Here is a 22,251-nt window from a genome sequence, read left to right on the forward strand (position 1 = left end):
TGATAATGAATAAAAGTTGTTTGAAGAAAACATTATGGACGGTATATTTAACCATATACCTGGTATCAGATGGCAGTACCTTTATATGCCTCTTCTGTATATGCTGCATTGATGAATCTCTCCAAAATACCATTTTCTTCTGCAAAGGACAGTAGTGTATTCACTATCTCATTGGTGTTCTCATTGATGTTCAGCAGAGCTTTCATCAGGCAAGTTTTCCCAGTATCTACAGCTGTGAATTTTTTCATCAGATAATCTACAAGAGTGAATTTTGAGATTAGATCACAGTTAAGAGTGAATGGAAAAGAATTCAAATCTTTTTATTATGAGGAGTGGAACCTAAGGGGTATCTATGAACATAGATTATTTGCCAAACAATTACTCCATTCTTTTCACTTTGTAGTTAAGCTGCTTGGTGAGACGATGCATTCATAAATGTGGTACTAATTAATAAAGTAGCCAATGCACTTGGTTCCTTTTCCGGACATCCCACCGCCATGGGAATTCCAGACAGACCTGGAACCCCTTCCTAAATTCTCTGCCCATTCTTCCATGCTTCACACATCCCAAGCTCTGTCTGCCCTGTACTTGGACTGCAGTTTGAAGAGAGACATCAGCAGATGGGTCCTTTGTGCATCATCAACAGGAGACAAATGCTCTCCAGCATTGCCTCGGCGGCAGCAAGGAAAGAGCTTATTGAGCACCTTAGGCTTTCACTTAGAAATTGGAAATATTTGCAATTTAATGACTGCCACAAGTAACAGCAAAACCACAGGCAAGTAAGTCATCACACAGATATTTCCCAGTTTTGGACTACCCATATGCTGCCAGAAGAGCTTGCAACCTTCCTTCAGGTAACTCCACAGCTTACCTGGCACAGTCACGTTCGTACACGCATTTGATCTTTCCTTCAGCTCTGCGAGCAGACATTGCAATTCTTCTATATTCCCCTCAGATACTGCCCGGAATATGTATTTTTTCAGCTTCTTCCGGGCACTGGTCTGCTCTGCTCCTTGTGATATGTTAGCACTGAAATATAAGAAAAAAACAATGAAACTGCTGATTCAATTTACTGTGATTTATTTTATTTTCTATGCAAGAAGAAGAAATGCAATTACTTGCCCTAGACTAGATATAGTTGCCCTAATTTCATAAATATCTTGGCATGAACTTCTTGCAGTGTTTCTGCAAGTGGCTTATTTGCAGATAAGTGGCTGCTGAGAAGGTTTTTATAATAACAATGTACATTTTTCAAGTATTTGTTTTTTTCCAGCTTATCCATTCTTCTAAAACAAAGGCTAAGAAATAATTCTCCGCTGTTCTGATCTGTCCACAGCTCACTGACAATGTCTGAAGTTCCCTGATGCTACACTCACCCTACTCACAGCAGAAGATAATTTTTAACTTCAAATCTTTTTACACAATTTTCCTGATAATACATTATTCTGGAATAAGAATGATTTAATATTTTTCCCCAATCAGAAATATTCCTAGCTGATTTTAGTTGTGCATAGTGTTTGGATCGTGTGTTGCCATCTAGGAAACAGACATTATAAGTGAAGAATTCTCACGCTAAATGAAATTTGAGAAAAGCAGAGGTTAGAGTTACTTATTTCAAAGTTTAATTACTGAAGAATCAGAAATGCATGCACATACATGACCTTATTTCTAAAACTTGACAGTGCTAAGAGATACTCTACATCCCCACTCACCAACAACTGTCTACATTAGGGCTATATTCAGTCGCATCATCCTGAAGAGACTGTGGGGAATCCATGTCTTCCCCATTTCCAGATGCACTACAGAAAACAGAAAAGGGTAAGTGCTAAGTCAGGAAGATACTGGAAAACATTCTGGCAAATGGCATGAAGGATCAGTCAATACTAGGAAGTGGTATCTACAGTAGAGCTGAAATTAGTCCAATCTGACATTGTGCTTTTTATCATTTTATCTCCCCCGTGAATTTTAAAGCAAGTGGTAAAAATGAAGAGACCCACAGGATTTTATTACATTGGGAAAGCAACTGTGTTTTACGATGTTATTTCATTACAAATCCTGGAACTGTGGGAAGTTTTTTCATGCTTTTAATGATTGCTGCTTTTTATGCATCAACCTGAATGCTTGAAGCATACATTCTTCCTTTCCACATGCTTCATTTGTCATCTGCCAGAAAGCAAGTCTAAATCAGTAACCCTGCATGGATTGCAAGCACACAATGAAAGTGATTTACCTGAAGGTTTAGCACCCAGACAACTCAAGAGCATTTTGCAACTGACTTGAATGGAAGCTTGAGCTAAAAGGAATGCAGGAGTGGGCCCTAAATACATATTTAGGTAATAAATGTAAAGGATTTCAATAGCACTGGCATTTTGCAATTGCTGTACATTATTTCTAGTCATTCCTAAAAGCAGATCTGACTTAAAATTTCATTTATTATCATTTTTCTCACTTGTACTTTTGTTTTCTCTGAGGTTCAGATTTGATGAACTACCTCAGGTTAATCACTCAGGGAGCCTGATCCAGCAGTTATTGACAAGAGAGATGAATGGACAGTAACGTAAGGATTCAGTAATGCAGGAATTCAGCATTGCTCTGCAGATATTCCCCACCCTTTGAAACAAAGCTGGTAGCTGAGTCCATTCTTATTCAGTCCATCACTTCTCTGCAGAAAACCGTGAGGAATCTGGTGACAAAATGTACGTGTGTCTTGTGCAGGTCAGTCCTTGAATGGAGGGGAGAAATTTGGCTACCTCACCTCTGAAACTAAAATAAGACTGGCAGCTAACTCCAAAAAGCTGACCAGGCATCCATCAGACATAAAAACATTTGGCTGTTCTGGGCTTATGCTAGATTTGTTGCCTATTTCCCTTATTCATAATTATTGGCTTTAGCACCCCACATGTTTTTAAAAACTAGGTGCATTCTTCCCAGTCATAATTTTTCTCAATTCATTCAGCATAAATGGCTGCCTTTAAATATTTCAGATTCAGCATCTTCTTATGGTTTGGCTGTTAATGAGCAATAGAGGGAGGATGTCAGCACACAGATGGGAATAGGATTTGCTAAACTGAACTGTGGTCTTCACGCAGTAGAAAATCATAAATGGGTGAGTGAAGTTTGTCTTAACATATCATAAATAAGAGGCAAACATAAAAAAATGCATTAATTTTAAATTTATTCAGATCTGAGGCCTGATTTGTTCAGTGTAAATGACAGCAGTAGATAAGGTCAAAGATAAGTCATCTAGCAACAAGTGACCTCCAATGGAGTTGTGGCTTTGGAGTGACCAAAAGCTAAGTAAAGCTACGTGAAATTCTAGCTCTGAAGTCTAAGGAGAAGTAAGGAGTAGCTGCTGAAATGAAAACAGATACATTTGCAGTACGACTATTGCACGTGCATCTATAACTTACCATGGACGAATATTTGAATCCATTGGTTTTGAAAACACTGGAGGAGACGTGTTATTTGGAGACACATTGCTTTCAAAACCATCAATCTCCAGAAAAAAGTGTGAACTGTTGAACACAGTGCATTTGAAAAATATTAGTTAAAAACCCAAACTCAACCATAAAACAAGCAAAGCATTACACGTACATGCCTAAGACAAGCTTGACAATTTATAGTTTCTGGCATTGTACCCAGTAGGATGCTGGAACAGAGGCTTATCTACTTCCCCTGGGGCAATCCCAACCTCCAACACTGTGCCCAGCACTTCCACGCTGGCCGATGGGCAAAAGATCCCCAGGTATTTTTAGGATGGATGGTATCAGATTCTGACATGCCTAAGCAGCTACCCCAGCAGCCTCAAAACAGCCTTGCAACCAACTTCTGTGCAGAGAGCTAAGCGCAAGACCAGACACTGATGGAGCAGCCGTACCTGTACGCATACATATGCACATAGATATGCTTTTTAATCTATTGCATTTTAATCCTCATTTCTCCAGCCAAGAGCCATCAGGATGGATTATTTGAAACCCATCAGCAGTGATAATCATTAAGTCAGAATGCTTGGAAGGTCACATGTCAAATGACATCAGGCACTTCCACCATTCAGGACTGAATGCGTAACCTTGCCCACCAGAGCATGACATTTAACTATTTCTCTTCCCTATAAATAATTATTTGTAGGTAATATTTGTAGAGAAAAGAAATTAAATTTGAAACAACACAGACAAGGGAACATCAGAAGAACAGGAAGATTTTGTCCTTTAAAAGCCCACACAGTTGAGAGGCAAAAAGTCAATGGCTCTTATTAAAACATCTTTACATTTCACATACTGGTGCTAAAATGCAGTTTATTATTAGGATACTACTGAACAACTTGTTGATATCTGCTAAAAATGTCATGATCTAACAGCCCTCACTCATCTCATTTTCCCCGTGGCTTGGTGATTCAAGTTTTAATTCACTGTGTGTAGGTTTTTTTAAACTTATATGACCTTTTGACATTTGAGACGTGCCTATGAATGTATTCTAAGCTGGCAGCAAGCAAAATGCCACTCCAGGTTAGCAGGACTGTGTCCCTGACATTACCTAGGGGTTACTAGTCAGAGTACAGGAAAAACCTACACAGAAACGGGACCATTGCCACTAGTTGTGCCACACTCTCCAGATTTACAGCTGTAAATCACTGTTGTTTCACTGAGGTCTGGGTTTGGCTGGGAAACTAGAAAGGAGTGAAAAGAACAGGGGTTCATCCTGCTTTTTTGCATTCCCTGACCATGATGTGCAGGAGCTTTCCCAACAGGCATACAGCTGGTGGAGGCCACATCCAGAAGGGGAGGTTCAGGCTGGATATTAGGAAAAAAATTTTCACAGAAAGGGTCATTGGGCACTAGAACAGGCTGCCCAGGGAGGGGGCTGAGTCCCCTTCCCTGGAGGGGTTTAAGGGACGGGTGGATGAGGTGCTAGGGTGCATGGCTTAGTGTTTGATAGGAATGGTTGGACTCGATGATCTGGTGGGTAGTCTTCCAACCTGGTGATTCCATGAAATGCCACACTCTGGGCTTTGTTGGACCTGCTCTTGGCTCAGCCACTGGGTGTTCACACTGAAGATTTTGGGGTCCAACAGACATGTGGCAGTGATGAAGTGAGCCCTGTTCTGAAGGCTGACATAACCAATTTATCCTGGCATAAGGGTTATGTGGGGATACCATGGGGGAAAAAAAAAAAAATCAAATTCCACCATGCAAAGCAGGTGGATAATTGCCAACAAATGCCCAAGTGCTTACGTGGCCGTGGTGCACTCTGAGGAACACTGCCCACAAGTGTAATCAGTCTGTGACAGCATTGGCAGCGCTCCTCCCAGCCTGCCTGTTGGTTTTCCTGTACTTAATTACACACTGCTAGTCCACCCAAATACCAGGACCTTCCAAAAGGGGAAGTCATTGTCTTCTCAGAAAGTGTGTTTTGCCAAGACCTTTTGTCAAGCAAGGAATGCCACCCGTGGAGGTGCAACTCACTGCCGAGCGCCAGCGTAGAAGGAAGCATTTTGAAGCAACAGAAACACAGCAGCATAGAAACATATAATTAATGGAACGTGTTAAACCTCTGCATTAAAATTCTGGTGATCATCATTCCTTATATTACAGGAATGTTGTCGGCCACACCCTGGGCTCTTGGTTGAGAGGTGGAAAAAACCCCAGGGTTACTGTTACTGATGCCACAAAACTGAAAGGGAGATAAGGGCTGAAGTAATTGTGGGGTAGTGTTTGCCAGTATTTGTTATAGCTACCCAATCTTTCATGGAATTGCCCATATTTTACATAATAGGTGTACTTGTGAGCTGTTCAGACACCTCATCTCCCCCTTACACAGCCAAAGAGCTTCTCTTTCTGAATCCCATGATGGAAAAACAAATTGGGCCACCCAGGCAGTGGGTCTCAAATTGCTAATGGCACCATTTCTGTGGAAAGTGATCCCTCTGATTATAAAGAATTATAAATGTCAGAACAGCCGCAATTGCTTAGGCCTTCAGAGTCCCCAAAATTGCTGTAATAGCTAGTAATTAGCTCCTGAGTGAAAAGTCTATGAATGAAAATCCATCCTCACTGTACAGTAACTTAGCCGACTTCAATAGCACAGCATGAGGAGATGAATTACTGCTTGTATTTCCCCATTCGTGTTAAATACAAATCCTTAATCCTTGTATTAATTCTATAGCATAAATTAGGAATGAAAGTGAATATTTTAGTTTATAAAACAATGAAGTCGCATTAATCTGAATAATGAAAAACAGAGTGAATTCAGATTCCTGTCTGTGATGAGAGTTTTCAACGCTCCTGCTCTCCCAGCCCTCATTTTTTAATTCACCTCTGCCTGCCTATAATCTGTCACATTCCCACATGAGGCTGTTTGAAATGCTCCCTTTTTTCAGGCCAGCATCTCTTACATAAAACTTGCTGTACCTTGCCACGTGATCTCTTTAAAGGAGCTTAGTCTACCTTCTCCTGTTGGAACACTGGCCATCATCAGACCACATTCCTGTAGGCTTATCCAGCTGCACAGAGCGGATGCAGAAAGCCCAGCCGATATGAGACAAACTTAAGACAGACTCACACACCAGCCTCTGGTTTAGGGGGTAAATATTTGTCCCATTAGGGTAAACACATTATATATCTGCCTGGCCAGGATACTCTTCCACTTCTAAACAGCATAAGCATATTGAAGGCACTTGGTTTTTATCAGGTCTCTCATCCATATATGCAGCGTGAATAAAGATGTTAATGATATTTCAGTGCATGTATGTGCTAAAGGAGATAAACCAGGGAATTTTAGTGTTCTAGACTGAGCTAGAGTCCTACCTTTTCTTTGTGGGAGTGCTTTCAGTCGGCTTTTTCTCTTGCTGGTTTGAAGGGGGAATACCAGATGGATTTGTTTTCTTGCCCATTAGTGGAACAATATCGTTGTTATCTTTAATCATGTTTCTGCAGTAGATAGATTCACAGTTACTTAACTCCTGTTCCTCTGAAGAAAGTATAATGACCAAATTGCCTATTTACAGTCTTTTCACATATAAGCACACAAATCTTCATTTTTTTTTTCTGAAGTTTTTCATTTCTCAGTTATTAAGCACAGAACATACCATGTTATGTGTCAAGGAGGGTTATATTCATGACCGATTTAATTATGTTCTAAGAAAAGTGCCATTAAAAGGGATACCATAAACCCAGGACAACCATAAATTCAAGCATGTGCCTTAAATTAAACTGAAGGAGTCTGTCAGTCACAGTGACAGTACACATTATTTGGAGTAACAAAAAGAGCACAATGACTTTTCTAAGTCACTCTAAAGTTTGTGCATATTTACAGTTAATCCAAGCAGTCCGCTCTTAGCCAGGATAACTTCTGAAAAGTGGTGAAATCTAGGAAGATCTGTGCAGCAGATACAATGTGCAAAGGAAAGATTCAGATGTGGAGGGTGGCAAACACAGAGAAAGCCCTGAAACTTTACAGTGCATGAGAACAGCAGAAGCACCAGACAGACAATGCCCAGGCTGAAGTCAGCTAAACAATCACATGGATAACATTAAGGACTTCTATGTCCTGGTGACACTTCTCAACATTTCTTTAGGGAAAAAAAAAAACAAACCATGCCTCTGTTGGATGGGAACGATCCCCACCATGTAACACAAAAGGACCTTAATCTATGTTATCTGCTTATAAACAACCACAACATGAATTCTGTAAGTAATAATGAATAACTATCTTCCTATTTCTCAATATAATACTCAAGGGCATCATTTTAAATCACCAAGGCTAATTTGAAAGCGAGAAGGTGAATTTAGGTTACTTCAAAATTCATTGACTGTAAAAATAGCAAGTTTTATGAGGTCATGGGCCCATTCCAAAGAAAGTCAAGGGAGTGTCCTCCTTCCCCAAGGACAAATGATAAAAATCACTTGACTGCAAGTTGGAACAAAAGAAACAACACATTGTGCCTCTCCTATCTCCACTTTCCTTGATGTGACAAATGTACACACAAAATCTCTACTCCTGTCACAGTGCTGTTAATGTGCTTTAGCAGTAGAATTTCTTCATTATAGGAATCTCAAGACACAGAAAGCAGATTGTGAAGTGTGTTTGGAAAGACACGTCAGCTGGTATGAAAGAGGAGATAGGAATAGCAAATGCATAGATATGGGAATGAAAATCTATTAATGCATTTAAGTACGGGAAAATTTTAATCCCAGGTACACACAACTCAGAATTTACAAGGCCCGAACACATCTAAAGTGGAGTTGTAACTTATTGTCACTAAATGAAACAGAGAAGAAACCTGAAATATTGGAAAACACTCTTCATGTTGAAAAGTTTGGCTTGAAAAAAAGAGACATGAAAAAAATTTGTTGTGTTTTCTAGCATTGCTAGACATCTTCACCCCAGTGCAACTCAGAGATATGCCTAGCTTGGATGCGTTTCCTAAGAATTCATATCACAACTTTCATAGAAATAATTTATAAAGGGCAAATATGATTTCTGTGGTGCACATGCATACAAAGTACCCTGTAGCCCCCACTGCAGTAAGTGCACAAAAGAACCAAACTTGGATACTACATATTCGAGACAGGAAAAGGGGGTTTATTTATGCCTTTGAAAATGCAATTCATGCAGGCTTCAGAAACTTGTTGTATCTGTGAATACACAGATAAACAGTTATTCTTAACACAGCTGAAACAAATCACCGTTGTCTTGCTTAGTTCATAAATAATTCTGCTATCTACTTCTTACCATTCTTACTTAAGAATACACAGCAGTTCATGAGCAAAGACATTTCCCATCCAAAAGAAGAGGCAAACGTGACACAACATAAATCAAATATAAAGGGACTAGAACAAGATGGAGACGGACATTGTATAACTTCACAAAAGAATTGACTTTAAAGGAAGAGAATAGGCCCAAACAGACTAATAGGTCAAAAAGTGTGTTGACAAAAGGAGCTGCCAGGTTGAGAGGGGCATAGCTGGTAGGTGTGTGAAGTTGGAGGGGCCAGTGTGGTAGGAAGAGCTGGCAAAAATAAAGACCAAGGGTAAAATCTCTAAAGCACACAGTGGACACAGGGAAGAGGCTCTTATTTGTGAGCAGTGCTGGAGCTGCTCAGATATGGCAACACATTTCTGTGTGGGAGCAAGTCAAATCCCCATCTGCAGCCAGTTTTCACTACAGAGATTTTAACAATGACATGAGAGCAGGCTTCATCACATAGGAGAGGTGAAAGTAGTCACAGATAGCATTGAAGTTATACTGGATGATGGACTACTGAACCATCAGTGATTGAAGGAAACAATTTGGGAAGGAAAACGGAAAGATTCACTTTTGTATACATGGCCTATGGCTTTCAAAAGCACAGAGGGGATTCGACTGTGTAATCTCAGCTACAAAGACTATCTAAAATGTGATTGCAGAGTCTGCACAAGTAAATAACTGCAGGCATAATGGCTGAAATGCCTTGCTGCTGTGCTGAGGTAGCATCTGTTTCTCATTTTTAATCACGATTAATTGTGTACTTGGATGAAAACTAAGATAGGCCTTTCGATATGGCCTAAGGAGCTCACTTCTTGTTTTAACTATATCCATGCATATCTCATGTGAGTTAATGGAGGTTTTCTATGCTTATCATGTTCTTTCCTTACTCTGTCTTGTTAGTTTAATGACCAACTGCTTTCATCATCATCTTCCTGTGCACTATCATTTTCTGTAATCTGTGACATGTAGAGAATAGTGCAACAGTCTGAAGAATGCAGTGTACATCACCTGATATGGAGTGCCTTCTTTTGTTACAACTATTTTTTATTCCCATTATCAGGTTAATTGTTGCTTACAGGCCACCCAAGAAGCTGCTTATTTGAAGTGGGCATTTAGACAAAATTATTGTGTTGATTTATAGTATTAATAACTACTTTGAAGGGGATTCTGAGGACATTGAGAACTTCGTATCTCACCTCCAGTGTGCTGAGATAAGAAAAGGGCATTTCTCCGTAATGGTGAATGGGACTCTGCCACTCCTACAGCAAGTGGCACTTTAAACACTATCACAGACTCACTTTGTGATGTCTGAGAACAAGAAAAATCATGTGTATCTACCTCTGTAGCTCAATAACAGTAAAAGTGGCAAAAGAGAGAATCCTACAAATCAAAAGAAGCACTCAGCTGCGATATCATGGGACAAAAGTCTTCTCTTCCTTCAGGACAGAGCACTGGACATGACTACCAGCAGCTGCTTCATTCACAGGATCATTCAAACATTCACAGCACAGACCACGGTGCTTTCCAGCACTTACGACCTAATTCTTACTAACTCATAAAAAAGAAATCTCCTCCCTGAGGGGAAAGTTGATAAAATTTCATTTTGCCTTTTCTGCATTATTTATGGTATATGAATTCTATCAGCAGAAAGTTACACTTGATTGAGTTTCACCTTTCAGTAAGATTTTCAAACTTTTGAGGGGCACGTGTAGACCTCAGGTGTTAGCAAAAAGTCATTTTCTTCTGGGTGAGCAACTTGTTCTTCACTATGAAGGTTTTTCCTCACAGAAACCCTAGAAGACTTTGAACAGCAATGTTTTCCCCTGAGGAAAATACTTAAAAATTATTTACCCGCCTATCCCTGAATTAAATACAAAGATGACATTTTACTGAGTTGAAATAAAAACTATTCTACTAGGCTAGGTATTTTATTTTTGACAGTCACTACATGAACTGAAAATTTCAGTGGAAGATGAAAATATTATTTAATTTCAGCTTGTACGGTAGCATATTTTGGATCCCATTAGCACAGAAATGTGGAAGTGTACGAGGCTGACAAAACCAAACTACATAGGTCTAACTATCTTCACTTCTGAATGCCCAAGGAGTCCATGTGCCACGGCTCAGGAGAAAGACAGATTTATAAACTGGAAAAACAGAAACAAGCATAACAGAAAAGCTTTCTCCAAATGAAAGATAGGTTTAGTCTTTGTCTCAGAGATTTCACTCTCCACAAAAGCATCACACCTATATTGAACACCCACAGAAGCTCCCAGAGAACTTACCCTTCTTACGAAACTTGCATTTTGGTATCAACAAGGTGCCTCAGAACCGTATGAATGAAGTTTGAAGTAGGGGCCCACTGCGACAACATCCGAAGAAGCTAATCTGCCAAATGAGTAAACCTATATTCAAGCTCAAAACTATCCCAAAAACGCAAAACCACCCTTCTTCAGTCATCCGGCTCGCTCAGCTGTTGGAAAGCAGAGATAAGTACAGTGCTGGAGTACTGCAGCCTTACAGGGTTTGCTGCATCTGAAATTAGGGAGCGGAGAGAAACTTGCTAGACAACAAACTCTTTACTGCTAAAGTGGGATGACACACACACACATACTAATTATATACTGAATTACTAAAGCTGAGTCGCTCAGAGATGACTTAATGGCAGCAGTAGAATATCTAAAACGATCGCTGCTCTGCAGTTTACAAACTGTTTTCAAAAGAAAATGGTTATGTATGTGCATTTGGTTTGTAAATTACATTCCTTTATGTCATACTTAGTTTATTACAGATTATGGAACTGTTCAGAAAGCACAAAGCAAAAATGAGAAAATTATCGTGCTAAGTGCTCCAGAAAGCAAAAATTTCTGCTATTACTTTGAAAATGTAGAAATGGCCTTAGAAAAATCTTGCAGTGATAACGTCAGTGAAAACATGGTGGGCGTGTTTAGATTTTTCCCTGTCTATAATAGTTTTTGATGAATGCCTACCCTTAGGGTCTGTGAGAATTCAGACAGGCGTGTTTCGCATAAACAATACTGGTGTTACTTCTTGCTGTGCCAACTGCAGGGAATGGCATTTTTCAGCTTTGCTAGTTTTGAGCTGTTGAGCAATAGTTAATGCAGACTTTTGTATTGGGACGTGCCAGAAGAGCAACCCTAAGTTGTTCTGCTCCTCTAACAGAGTCTTTCCATTATCATCAGAAATAATATGACTAAAACTTGTCTGTCTTTGCAGTGAGCCCAAGAGATGTACTTACAGCTTCTGGTCTTTCCTTTACTTGATTAACAAATGGGAGCCTAAGTGGAACTATGCAGGCCAGCAAAACAGGACTCTTTCTCTGGCTGTAGACAAAAAGGAACAAAAAGTCAAGTTTCAGGGTTTTTGGTAGGAAGTAGATTGTAAGTTTGGAAAGAAAGACATAAAATATCCTAGAATAGCAAGACCTGGAACCAGACACTTGAATCTGAAAAATACGGCTTTAAAATACACCTACAAACTGTAGGTAAACAAGTCCTGTTCATCAAGTAGGTATCTTTAGGAAAAGGACTGCTGGGCACTACATTTGCTTCAAATCAAGGTTGAATCTTCTGCACAAAATATTGGGAGCACTGCACTGTCTCTGGTAATGAACCAGCTTCCTCCGAGCAACGTGGCAAATCGGGCCATGCCCAGGCTGGTTTGATTTCGCACTGGGAAACTTTCAGTTTGATGTGCTGAGCGCACATCTAGCTTCACCTGGCAAATGTATAATGTTATATTCCAGACTCTGAAGCAGGAAAAGTTTTTCACACCTTGTCAAATAACTGTGCCTAAGCTAATACGCTACGATCTAGAGTCAGCTGCTTTGATAGTCTCTTACCTGCTGGTCTAACAAACTGGAATAAGGACTGAATACTGCACCTTTAATCTTGGCTGGGTGAAGATCAGCTTAGATCTGAGCAAAAACTGCGAGAGACACTGCAATTGAAGTACTCTGAGAATGGAAATGTGAAAATAGGCAAAGTTAGATTAAATCTGGGTGAAGGTGCATTTGAGGACTCTCGCTCTAACTCCTGTATCAACCACAGCAAAAGACTGCTTACGGAAGTCTTTTGCTAAGAGAACAAAATGAGTTTGGCAGCAAGCAGCACTTTGAACTCGGAAAGCAGCTATATCTGAAAGGGCCCAGATCTGTGTGGTTTAGCAGAATATAGGATCTAGCAGTGTGGTCTATTTATAATGTAGTGGCAGTTATCCAAAAAGAAAAACTGGGACAAGCTACAGCAAGAGTCAGAGCCCCGTTTCAAACCTGCCTCTAAAAAGGTGCAGAAGACTGTATGAGCCATGACAGCTCACATGCACTTCACTCTGCCTGTTCAGTGTTAACAGCTTCTTGTTCCATTAAAAGGACTTGACTTGCTAAACCTAAGTGTGGCATTTTCCATACCATGGTCATGTTTCAGAACCATGAGCCCAGACCGTTTCTAGCTGATCTTCCTGAAGACAGACAAGACCATCATGGTGTGTTGTAAGCCTGAACTGAGCTGTTTTTTTAGGGCAGACTTAAGACCCAGGAAATGAGGCTGAACTACAGTAAGTTACATCTGTGCTAACATTCTCTTATAGTTTTAATGGTGAAGCAGGTTAGAGATTATGTTCACAGACCTGCTCCACCCTAAGAATTCTGACAAGGCTCCTATTTTTCAGAAGCCATGTAAGGTTTTGCAATAGGTTCTATGATGACCATGCAGACCATTTGAGAGAGTTTTACAACAGCTACCAGCTGTCTTAGCTACTAACAGAGAAGCTGTAAAGGTTAGGTATATTAAAGATCAGGCATGCATCTCCTATGAAAAATTACCAGGAAACATTAGCTTTTGATAGTCTGCACAGAAGCTGCTTATTCAGCATTCATTATTTTGTTTTTCTAGCAAGTGTCAGACTCACTAGAAACTAAAATGAACAAGATGAAGGAAACCCCAGATGGGAGGGATTGAGCATTTGGAGATCTGCCATCTGACATCAGCGAGTCAGAGCCACGTTTTCTGTTCTGCTGCTAAGTGAGACAATCCCAGTCAAACTTGCATTAGGAGTTATTCAAATTTTGTATTTACTTTTGTGATTTTCAGTACCCCACAGGGAGCCACTAAGGGGAAAAGCCATTGTCTGAAAAAAGCATTTTTAGCATTAACAGGTAATAGGAAGGATCACTATAAATTACTTCTTATCAGCATTCCAGTCCTTAGGCTCCTTAAAAATAATCCAAAGCTTAAGTATTAAAACACTGCATGCCAGTCACCAGCAGCGGCCCGGTTCACCTAGTATAGCATTTAATTGATTCACAAATCTTTCATGATTTTTCACCGTAGAAAACGTACATTTAAATTCTTTGTTTCTGTGGAAATAGATTCAGAATTGTTAATCTGTTGTGAGAAGAATCCACAAGACATCCCCTAAAGACTACGTTTTTAAATGAATGTGGATGCATTCAACGCTAGCAGTATGGTTTATGTTGAAAAACCACATGAAGAGATACTTCTGTAAAGTATGATAAGATGAACAAGATGCTATCACTTCCCTTTTCCCCATAATTCTTCCAGCTTTTAGACAGTAGGAAGGAAGTAGGGCAGAACAGGAAAGTCAACAGCACAGTCAAAGTGCTACCCCAAGGAGAGCTCAGAAAGGGTGCTGCTGTAGCAAGGCAAAGCTCTACTGATCTTCCTGGCTTGTTTGCTGATATTGAACTCTTGATTTTAGGAGTTCTATTTCTATGGTGCAAATTCAGTCCCCAGCACTAAGAGGTTTTGCGTTTCTGATTTCTCTTCGGTCAGTTATAATAAGCAGTCAGCTGTGTCCCCTGCTACAGATCTTTTTTACATTCCCTAAAAATACTGCATCAGGAAAAGAGATCTGTCATCCCATCTTTAGTCAACAGATTGACCTTGATACTTAGCACTCCCCTTCACAGGGCATTTTACACAAACTTTATAAGGGATGAATAATGCAACAACTATTGCTTAAGAGGTCAGTGTTGCTACCGCTCGTTCTCCCCTACAGAAGAATGGAAGTCTGCAACCACACAGAATTCTATCTGAATTCAAAGGGATGCACATTGCTTTTTAAAGGTTGTTTTTCTGTTTCCACAATATTTCAATACAAGTATCATTCCAGATGAAAAAGTCTTCCTTTAATATGCACATCAGCATTTCCCTGTTTAGAGACTCGTGTCTGTAAATGATTTAGGCATTTTTAATAATTATGCTTGACTTTTCACCAAATCCTTCCTTGTTTTATAGATTATGTTGAAACAACATTTTATATTTGTCACAATTTAGCTACTCTTACGCTGAGAGGTGAAAAATAAGGAACTCTATTAGGAGAAGTCTGTACTGAGTTTGTTTTTACCATGCTAACACTTTTAGACATGTAAACTGTGCTACAGCCCAAGAAATTAGGAACAAACATATCCAGATTTAGAGACTGCAGCCTACAGAATTAAAATAGTATACACCTGACTGCTCTGTAAGTACACAGGTTCAGCAACATTATCTCTGATATAATGCTCTCCTCATTCCTCCACACAAAGTTAAACTCATTCTAGGCTTATTTCCATGTGCTGCTAAGCACAGGTATGAAGAGATTCTCACACTGCTCCAGACAACTGAATAGCACTGGCAAATATTTAAATATTATACTCATAAACTGTGAGGTAAGAGATTGTTTTGTGCAGCTGAGCAACAAAGAAGTGAATTAGCCTGTAAGTGTTTGACTATCACGTAACAGGAGACAGCCTTGTGGAAAATCATTCCAGGAAAATACTGGGATATCACTTACCAGTTGGTACAGCCCAGACTGCAGTGACAAGTCAGCCTCTTCAGCAATATTGCTATGCACATTTGCATAACATGCACTCCTGGAGATTTTATTCCCCAGATATTCCTGTCATAAGTAACAGTCCCATTCACAAAAGGATACAGAAGAACTACTGGAGCTTCCATCACACGTATATTCCCTGCAACCATGTCACTATGCACTTTATTCTTTTGCTCAGGCGAAAGAAACAAGGGGAGATGACCCTAGTGCACTGAAAGAACATTCAAAATTAGCAAACAGCCAGGTACCCAAATTATCTCCTATTCCCCAGACTACATTTTCTGGGCCCATCTCAAGCAGTTTTCTCCAGCTGCAGTGCTGATGCCCTGAGACTCCTGCCTATCACAGTGAACAACACCGCTCACAGCACTCTTCAGTCTGCCTCTCTTTCTACAGCCAGGCTTGGGAACACACACGTATAATCTGTACCTGAGCAGCAACTAGTGCAGCAGAGCCCTACTGAACCACAGCTACAGCCCACAGAGGCAATTCTAATGTATACACTAAGAGAACAAAAGAACAGAGATGAGCCTGCTCTTGTATCTCAGCTCCTACTCACTTCCACTCCCTTGCCAAAGAAAGAAACCAGCCTCCCCTCCTCCCTTATTATATTCTTTCTCCACCTGATAGTGCACTCACTTCCACCTGGATCTAATTCCTGCACCAGTGGCCCCTTCTCTATACAAGGAAAGACTCAAGTCTTGAATGAGTTGAAATCAATGTAGTGAAAATCAACTTGATGTAAGTGCCATCAGCATTAGACTCCAGGCCACAGTTATCTCTTCTCTTAGCAAAGTTACAAGGGCTACATAAGCACAGGATAATAGTAAGGGATGGGAAGAATGACTCTGTCACTCCTTTCCTGTGTCTTTTCCCGTATCTGTGCTACTGTTAGTGTCCCCTGCCTCTCACAAGGCAAAAAGTAATAGTGCAAACCAACAAAGACCTTTGCCAGTCTTCATTCCATCAATGCGTGGGATGTCAGGAACTCCTTGTCCCCATCTTGTGCACATGTGCTGTCTCCTGGGGCTGTCGGTCATAGGGGATGCATGCTCAAGGGGGAGGGAGGATCACATGAGCCTGCAACCTTTTAAGACTTCTATTTGAGGAAAAAAAACCCAAGTTCTAAGACCATGAGATATGATTTTTTTTTCTTTTACTGGTTCTCACTTCACAGTCACCCAGGAGGTGCTGTGTCTCCTGCATGAAACAACATGCAACACTTCATCGAGCACAAACTTTGCTCAGCTGTTCTGAACTTCACAGTCCCAACTAGGTCAGGGTTGTTCTCAAACTATTTCAGTGTGAGTTCGTACCCTCGGTAAATCTTCAGTTGTGGTGCATAGTTTCTGGTAACACTTAGCAGTGCAGGGGAATTAAGCAATATGAAAATGCCTCAAGGAATACACCATGAAGAAAGCATGCCCCACCTATATGCTACATTTTTTTACTCCAGTCTGTACTGCCGCTGTTTGACTCAAGTAGCCTTTGGATCACCAAAACTGAGGAGGAACCTTAATGTTATCATAATTTCAGGTTGAACTAATAGATTTAAGAACATAAAACCTCCCTGTTTAAAAGGAAAATATTTTTATCTGTCTCATCCCTCTAAATCTGGGGAATAGTTCTTTCCCTGTCCCCCTCCAAATATCTAGTTAGACCTGCAAAAAATATGAAACAATCGGGTCTTACACAGAGAGTTGAACTTTGCATCAATTGCAGCCACATATAAGACACTCACTAACTATAACAAAATAAAATCCCTGCAGGCCTCTTCCACCTTTTGTCAAGCTCTTCCTGGGAAATAAGTGAAGCAAAATTGAAGGTGAGCATTTACCAGTTAAAATAAACCCTCAGATACTTTGGTTCCCCAAAATGAGAGAGCTAAAACCTGCAGGCCCCACGTTGCTGCAGCCAGGATGGCACTGGATATATTTCCTTACATGGGCTGAAGTTTGAAACTTCCAGTGTTTCCAAAGGGAGTTCTTTGGGCAGACACACATCATATGTGCCCCATAGAAAGATCATCTTTTCAGGATACTTTTTCCCTGTCTGAATTTCAAACCATCAATCTAATTAAAACTCATTTTATTATGCAAACCACCTCCTCTCTTAGCCAATGCTTCAATTTGCTGTTCTTCAGGGCTTGGCTAAGATATAGCCGACTATATTCACCAGTCCTTGCAAATCAGTCTCTTGAGAAACCTTTACCTGTTTCCAGCCCTAAACTCCACATCTTTCTCATAATGAAGGACATTGTCTTCCTCATGTCTACGCCAACTAAACCCCTGTTACAGGAGCTGAGGACGTAATCCCTTTTCTCTTTTCCTTATCTGCATACTGCTTTGGAACAAAAGGAACTGTCTGGGCTAAACCTACTATGTCAGCTTGGAAACAAATGACTTTGACTTAGTGACATGGCTTAAAACTGCTCTTACTGGCCAAGTGAGTAGAACACTTTGTTCCAGTTCCTGTAATTGGGAGTTGCTCTCACTGGCTGTGGAGCAGCCAGCTGACATGGCAATTCCAGGTGACATGAGTTTTCATACCAACATCGGGTGACTAAAATGTTGATTGTAAAGGCCGATTGCAACAATGACCAGTAAATATTATTCTGGGTAATGATGAAGTCTGAAAAACTCGGTGATTCTGTGAATGTTCATGTCTCCTCATGCCCACTCATTGCCCACAGATTGAAACAGGAAGCATTACTAATAGTGATGCAGCTCTGTCGCAGTGTGGCAAACGCTCCAGAAAGAGAGAAGACCAGCGACGTCATTTAGCTGATCTCCTCTCCTTCCCAGAGAAACAGGGTACTCTCCACCACGTATTTTGAAGTGCTACATACAGCCTGACATCTGATGTAGGGGAAATTGGCTCCATATTTTCTCTGTGGAAACTATTCCAGAGCCAGAAGTAATCCCAGTCTGCATGGTGTGGGTGACAGAAAGCACTTCAGAGCCCTATAACCACATCAAGAAGAGACAGGATGTCTATGCTGCACATGGTAGCGTCAAGTAAGAACTCTTCCTCCCAGGCCCTAGTTGCCTAATGGAGCAAGAAAGACATGTAAGAAGTATCCAAATATCCTTCACTGCTAGAGGATTCTCTCTAAAGCACCTGAACATGCAAGCTGGTATTCAACTCTGGCTGACAGTGAGTTGCTCTGAGTCTCACCATACCTGGGATTTTTTAACATACATGGCTTTTTTTGAGTTTGGAAGATTTACTATGATTTTGTTAAAAAACACTGTACAAAATTCCTGTTGATGGGTTCTGAAAACTTCAGGAATCAGAACCTGAGTCCACTGGCTTTACCCTTTGAGGCTATGGCACAGGCAGGATCCCCTGTGTTCTGCAGCACAGCAGCACTTGCTGAGCACACACCTTGTGGATTTTTGATTACTGAGGACTCCAGCAAACATGCACAACTGAATTATGTGCTTGTGAGATATAAATGCCACAGAAAAGTGTTGGGATCAGCTGACAGTTGGCAAAGATAAATAAGATTCTACATAATACATTTGATCAGAGGTCACAATGCAAGACAGTGGCGTCAGAGGGAGAGGGTCTTTCCTGGGGCAAGTCAATTATGGGGTACCCCAGAGAGACTTGGCAGCATCCCTGCACATGGCTTGGGAGCCCTCTTGTGGCCCCTGGTGTCTTCTGTGGACCCCACCGAAACCTACCAATGTCCTGCCTGAGAAGACGTTAACATTAATTATGACTAGGGCTATTCAGTATCCAGTGCTGCAGAGGGCACAATGAGCGCACACGTATAATAGATTATGTGGCTCCAAGTTTTTCAAGTAGGATGTGTGTTTTTCTCAATTCAGAAATTACTGGTGTTTGAAAGACATAACAGTTCAGTTTATACGGTTGACAGGACAAGTTGCATCTCAGCTATGGCAATGCTGTAAAATACTGCGATTGCTTTTTTGCTTTTTCCATTTTCAATTCCCAGTGAACTGTAGCCCAACTCACCTACGTCCAGCTCACCACTTCTTGCTGTCTCACATCCCACCCACATCTGCAGCCACGGCTAATTACAGTCATCACCCACAGACAGGAGGTGAGCACATCAACACCCTTCATTCCTGTTGCTTTTGTGCCAGTGTGGTAGGAGCTGGTGGACATATACAGCTGTCAAACCTGATCATCTCATATTAAGCACTTACTATGGACACAAAATAACGTGACTAATTTTACCAATCACAAGCCTCAAAGAAGAGCACGGGATCCATGTGTTGTTTCTAACCACGTTCAGTGTGAAATAATAATGCGACCTTCAAACTAAGAAACTCTTCAAGTGCTCAAGACATGGATTCTGCAAAGCCATGCAGAATAAGTCTGCCAAGATGAGCAGAACCTCCACAAAACAACCCAAGTAAGAATCATTTATTGTCAAGCCATGCTCTTCCTCAGCCAACGGAGGTGTCCAGGAGCAGGAATAGAAAGGTGCAAGGCTACTCCTAAAGCACAAACACTTCCAGACAAACCACCTCTCTTCCCTTGGGGTGAGACGCAGCCCTCCACCGTGACAGCGAGTGTGCTGTCTGTCCATCCAAACAAGTATGAACCCTGTAGGCATCCCACCCAGTCTGAACAGAGACACACCTTCCTTTCCAAAGGCAATTCTATGCACCTAGGCAGAATGAAGATGAAGAAAGGAAACTGCGGCAAACAGAGCCCTGGCCAGCTGTGTCTGAACAAATGCATGTGACACCGGGTTGGAGTCACTTCCAAGCTGCACCTCCCCATCTATGGGGAACAAATCTCTGCCCGTTGCAGTAACTGAGTGATGACACAAGCTGCAAATTCTGAGAGGTCATTAATAACTCACTCCAGAAAAGTGGGATAATTGTGTTTGCTTCTCAGAAAAGACTAAGGGATTTAAAAAATGGAACAAAATACCCAACAGCACCACCCTATCCCACAAATACAGGCATCTACATTTTTAACCACAGCATATGAGGGATGTTTTCACTCAGAATTCCAGCATTTCAGGTTTTTATTAGGAAGTCCCCTGTAGTCTTTGTAATCTTGTTGGAGCAGAAAAGGACAGGCAGAGGTCTACATTCTGTTCAGGTTACCCAGGGCAACTGATCAATCCTTCTGGATAGGCACTTGATGTAAATCAAGGTGAAGTTTAAACAATGGATTAGGTCTCTACCCAGGCCGATAATGAAGAGAAATGGATCACTCACAGAGAATACAGAAATTTCACGAATCCTTTACAGCTACAACATGATCCTGGTGTGCTTTCATGCATAAATTTGACCGGGCACGCAAAGGCATGGAGGCAATCAACTACGTTTTTCTGGTCAGCCCTTTTCCATATTTATTCTTAATAGTTTTAATAATAAATTACTCCACTGTCTCAGCCTGTCTTGTCTGCCTAGCTGTACTTGTTTCACACGAGGACTGTCTCTTCCCATGCTCAGTGTGGAGCACAATGAAGTCTTGAGTGGAACCTATAGAGATTGCTACCAAATGTTAGGGAGATAGACTGCTGTAATGGTATGAAACTGAATGTATCTCTCCTTTAAACAGCTTTCGTGGTTTCCCTGTCCACCAGAGACAAAGCTTGTTTGCTTTAAATTCCTATTTTTTCTAAGCAATTCTTTCAAACCCTTTGGCAAGTTATACCCTACAAACTCTATGGAAATAAAATTACATTTCTCCTGAATGATGTTAACAAAAGAAACAAAAATTATGAGTCCTCTAGATGGTGCAGCTATTTCAAATAAAGCACCTGGATGCTTGAAGACTTTGTTGAAATATCTTGCTGTATATTCCTGTGAGAAAGGAGAACCGTGAGAAAGCCTGACTCCAGCAGAAGAACTGACGTCAAACAACCCAAAACTTCATCTAACAGTGCTTGCAGCAAAGGGCAGTCTGTATGTTAATACACTAATTGCTTCTCTTTAAGAATAGCGAAAGTTTCAGTATATTACTAAATATAGAAAAATTATAAGTATTGATGAAAATTATCTTTCAAAGCCTGGCTCAATTTTCTACGTCTTTGATTTCCAGTTTTCCCAATAATTTGCTGACCCCTCTAGCGTACCTCTTTTCAACTTCAGTGACTCACAGGAGTGTTCTCTGACCACAGCCTTTGGATGAGTCGCAGGCCAAGCATGACGGGTTTCCCTGGCAAAGGCTGCACACTCTGGCCCAATTTCACAGAAGCACTTGAGCACAACTGCGCTTCAAAGGCAACCACAGAAACACTGCACATGCTCAAACTGAATCCTGTGGTTAAAAGCTTTTTTGGCTTAAGGATACTTGTATATGTACAATGTATTTGTGCATTAAAGGCTGTTAAGTCTAAGTGCTTTAGTGATACGTAAGAAGGAAAGGCAGTAAAACAATTTACCTTTTCTTGCCCAAAAGAGCTGCACGGGTCCAGCACTTGAAATATTGGGCCAGCTGTCTCTAAGACAAATTTTCTTATCCTTAGCTCCTTTCCGTCCAGCCACTTTTCAAGAAGATGACAAAGTTCCTCCTATTCTTTCCTCTCTTTCCAGGGCTCCTATCTGTAGTTTCAGAACATCTGCCTATTTTCTCTCTCTGATATTTTTCCTGATTTTCTTTGTAAATCCAGCCAGATGGATTTGCAGCACCAGATTTCTTCCCTCCTGTTGTTGC

At 40.8% G+C, this 22,251-nt stretch overlaps 1 protein-coding gene across 3 annotated transcripts in view; it reads right to left on the bottom strand.

Annotated features, from left to right (window-relative positions):
* TRPV3 (transient receptor potential cation channel subfamily V member 3) overlaps positions 1-11,322 on the bottom strand; it is a 21,345-nt gene extending 10,023 nt beyond the window's left edge. For 2 of the 3 annotated variants that reach the window (XM_069874263.1, XM_069874262.1), the window contains exons 1-6: positions 11,031-11,322; positions 6,804-6,926; positions 3,411-3,515; positions 1,713-1,799; positions 872-1,029; positions 80-256 (exon numbers count right to left, since the gene is read on the bottom strand). In XM_069874263.1, the coding sequence (XP_069730364.1) occupies positions 80-256; positions 872-1,029; positions 1,713-1,799; positions 3,411-3,515; positions 6,804-6,922 (646 nt within the window). In that variant the 5' untranslated portion in view covers positions 6,923-6,926; positions 11,031-11,322. The remainder of the gene's footprint in view (positions 1-79; positions 257-871; positions 1,030-1,712; positions 1,800-3,410; positions 3,516-6,803; positions 6,927-11,030) is intronic. The other variant, XM_069874264.1, reaches the window with a different exon arrangement.
* Positions 11,323-22,251: the final 10,929 nt, after the last annotated feature.

Source organism: Phaenicophaeus curvirostris, chromosome 21, assembly GCF_032191515.1.
Source record: "Phaenicophaeus curvirostris isolate KB17595 chromosome 21, BPBGC_Pcur_1.0, whole genome shotgun sequence".
NCBI classification, from domain to species: domain Eukaryota; kingdom Metazoa; phylum Chordata; class Aves; order Cuculiformes; family Cuculidae; genus Phaenicophaeus; species Phaenicophaeus curvirostris.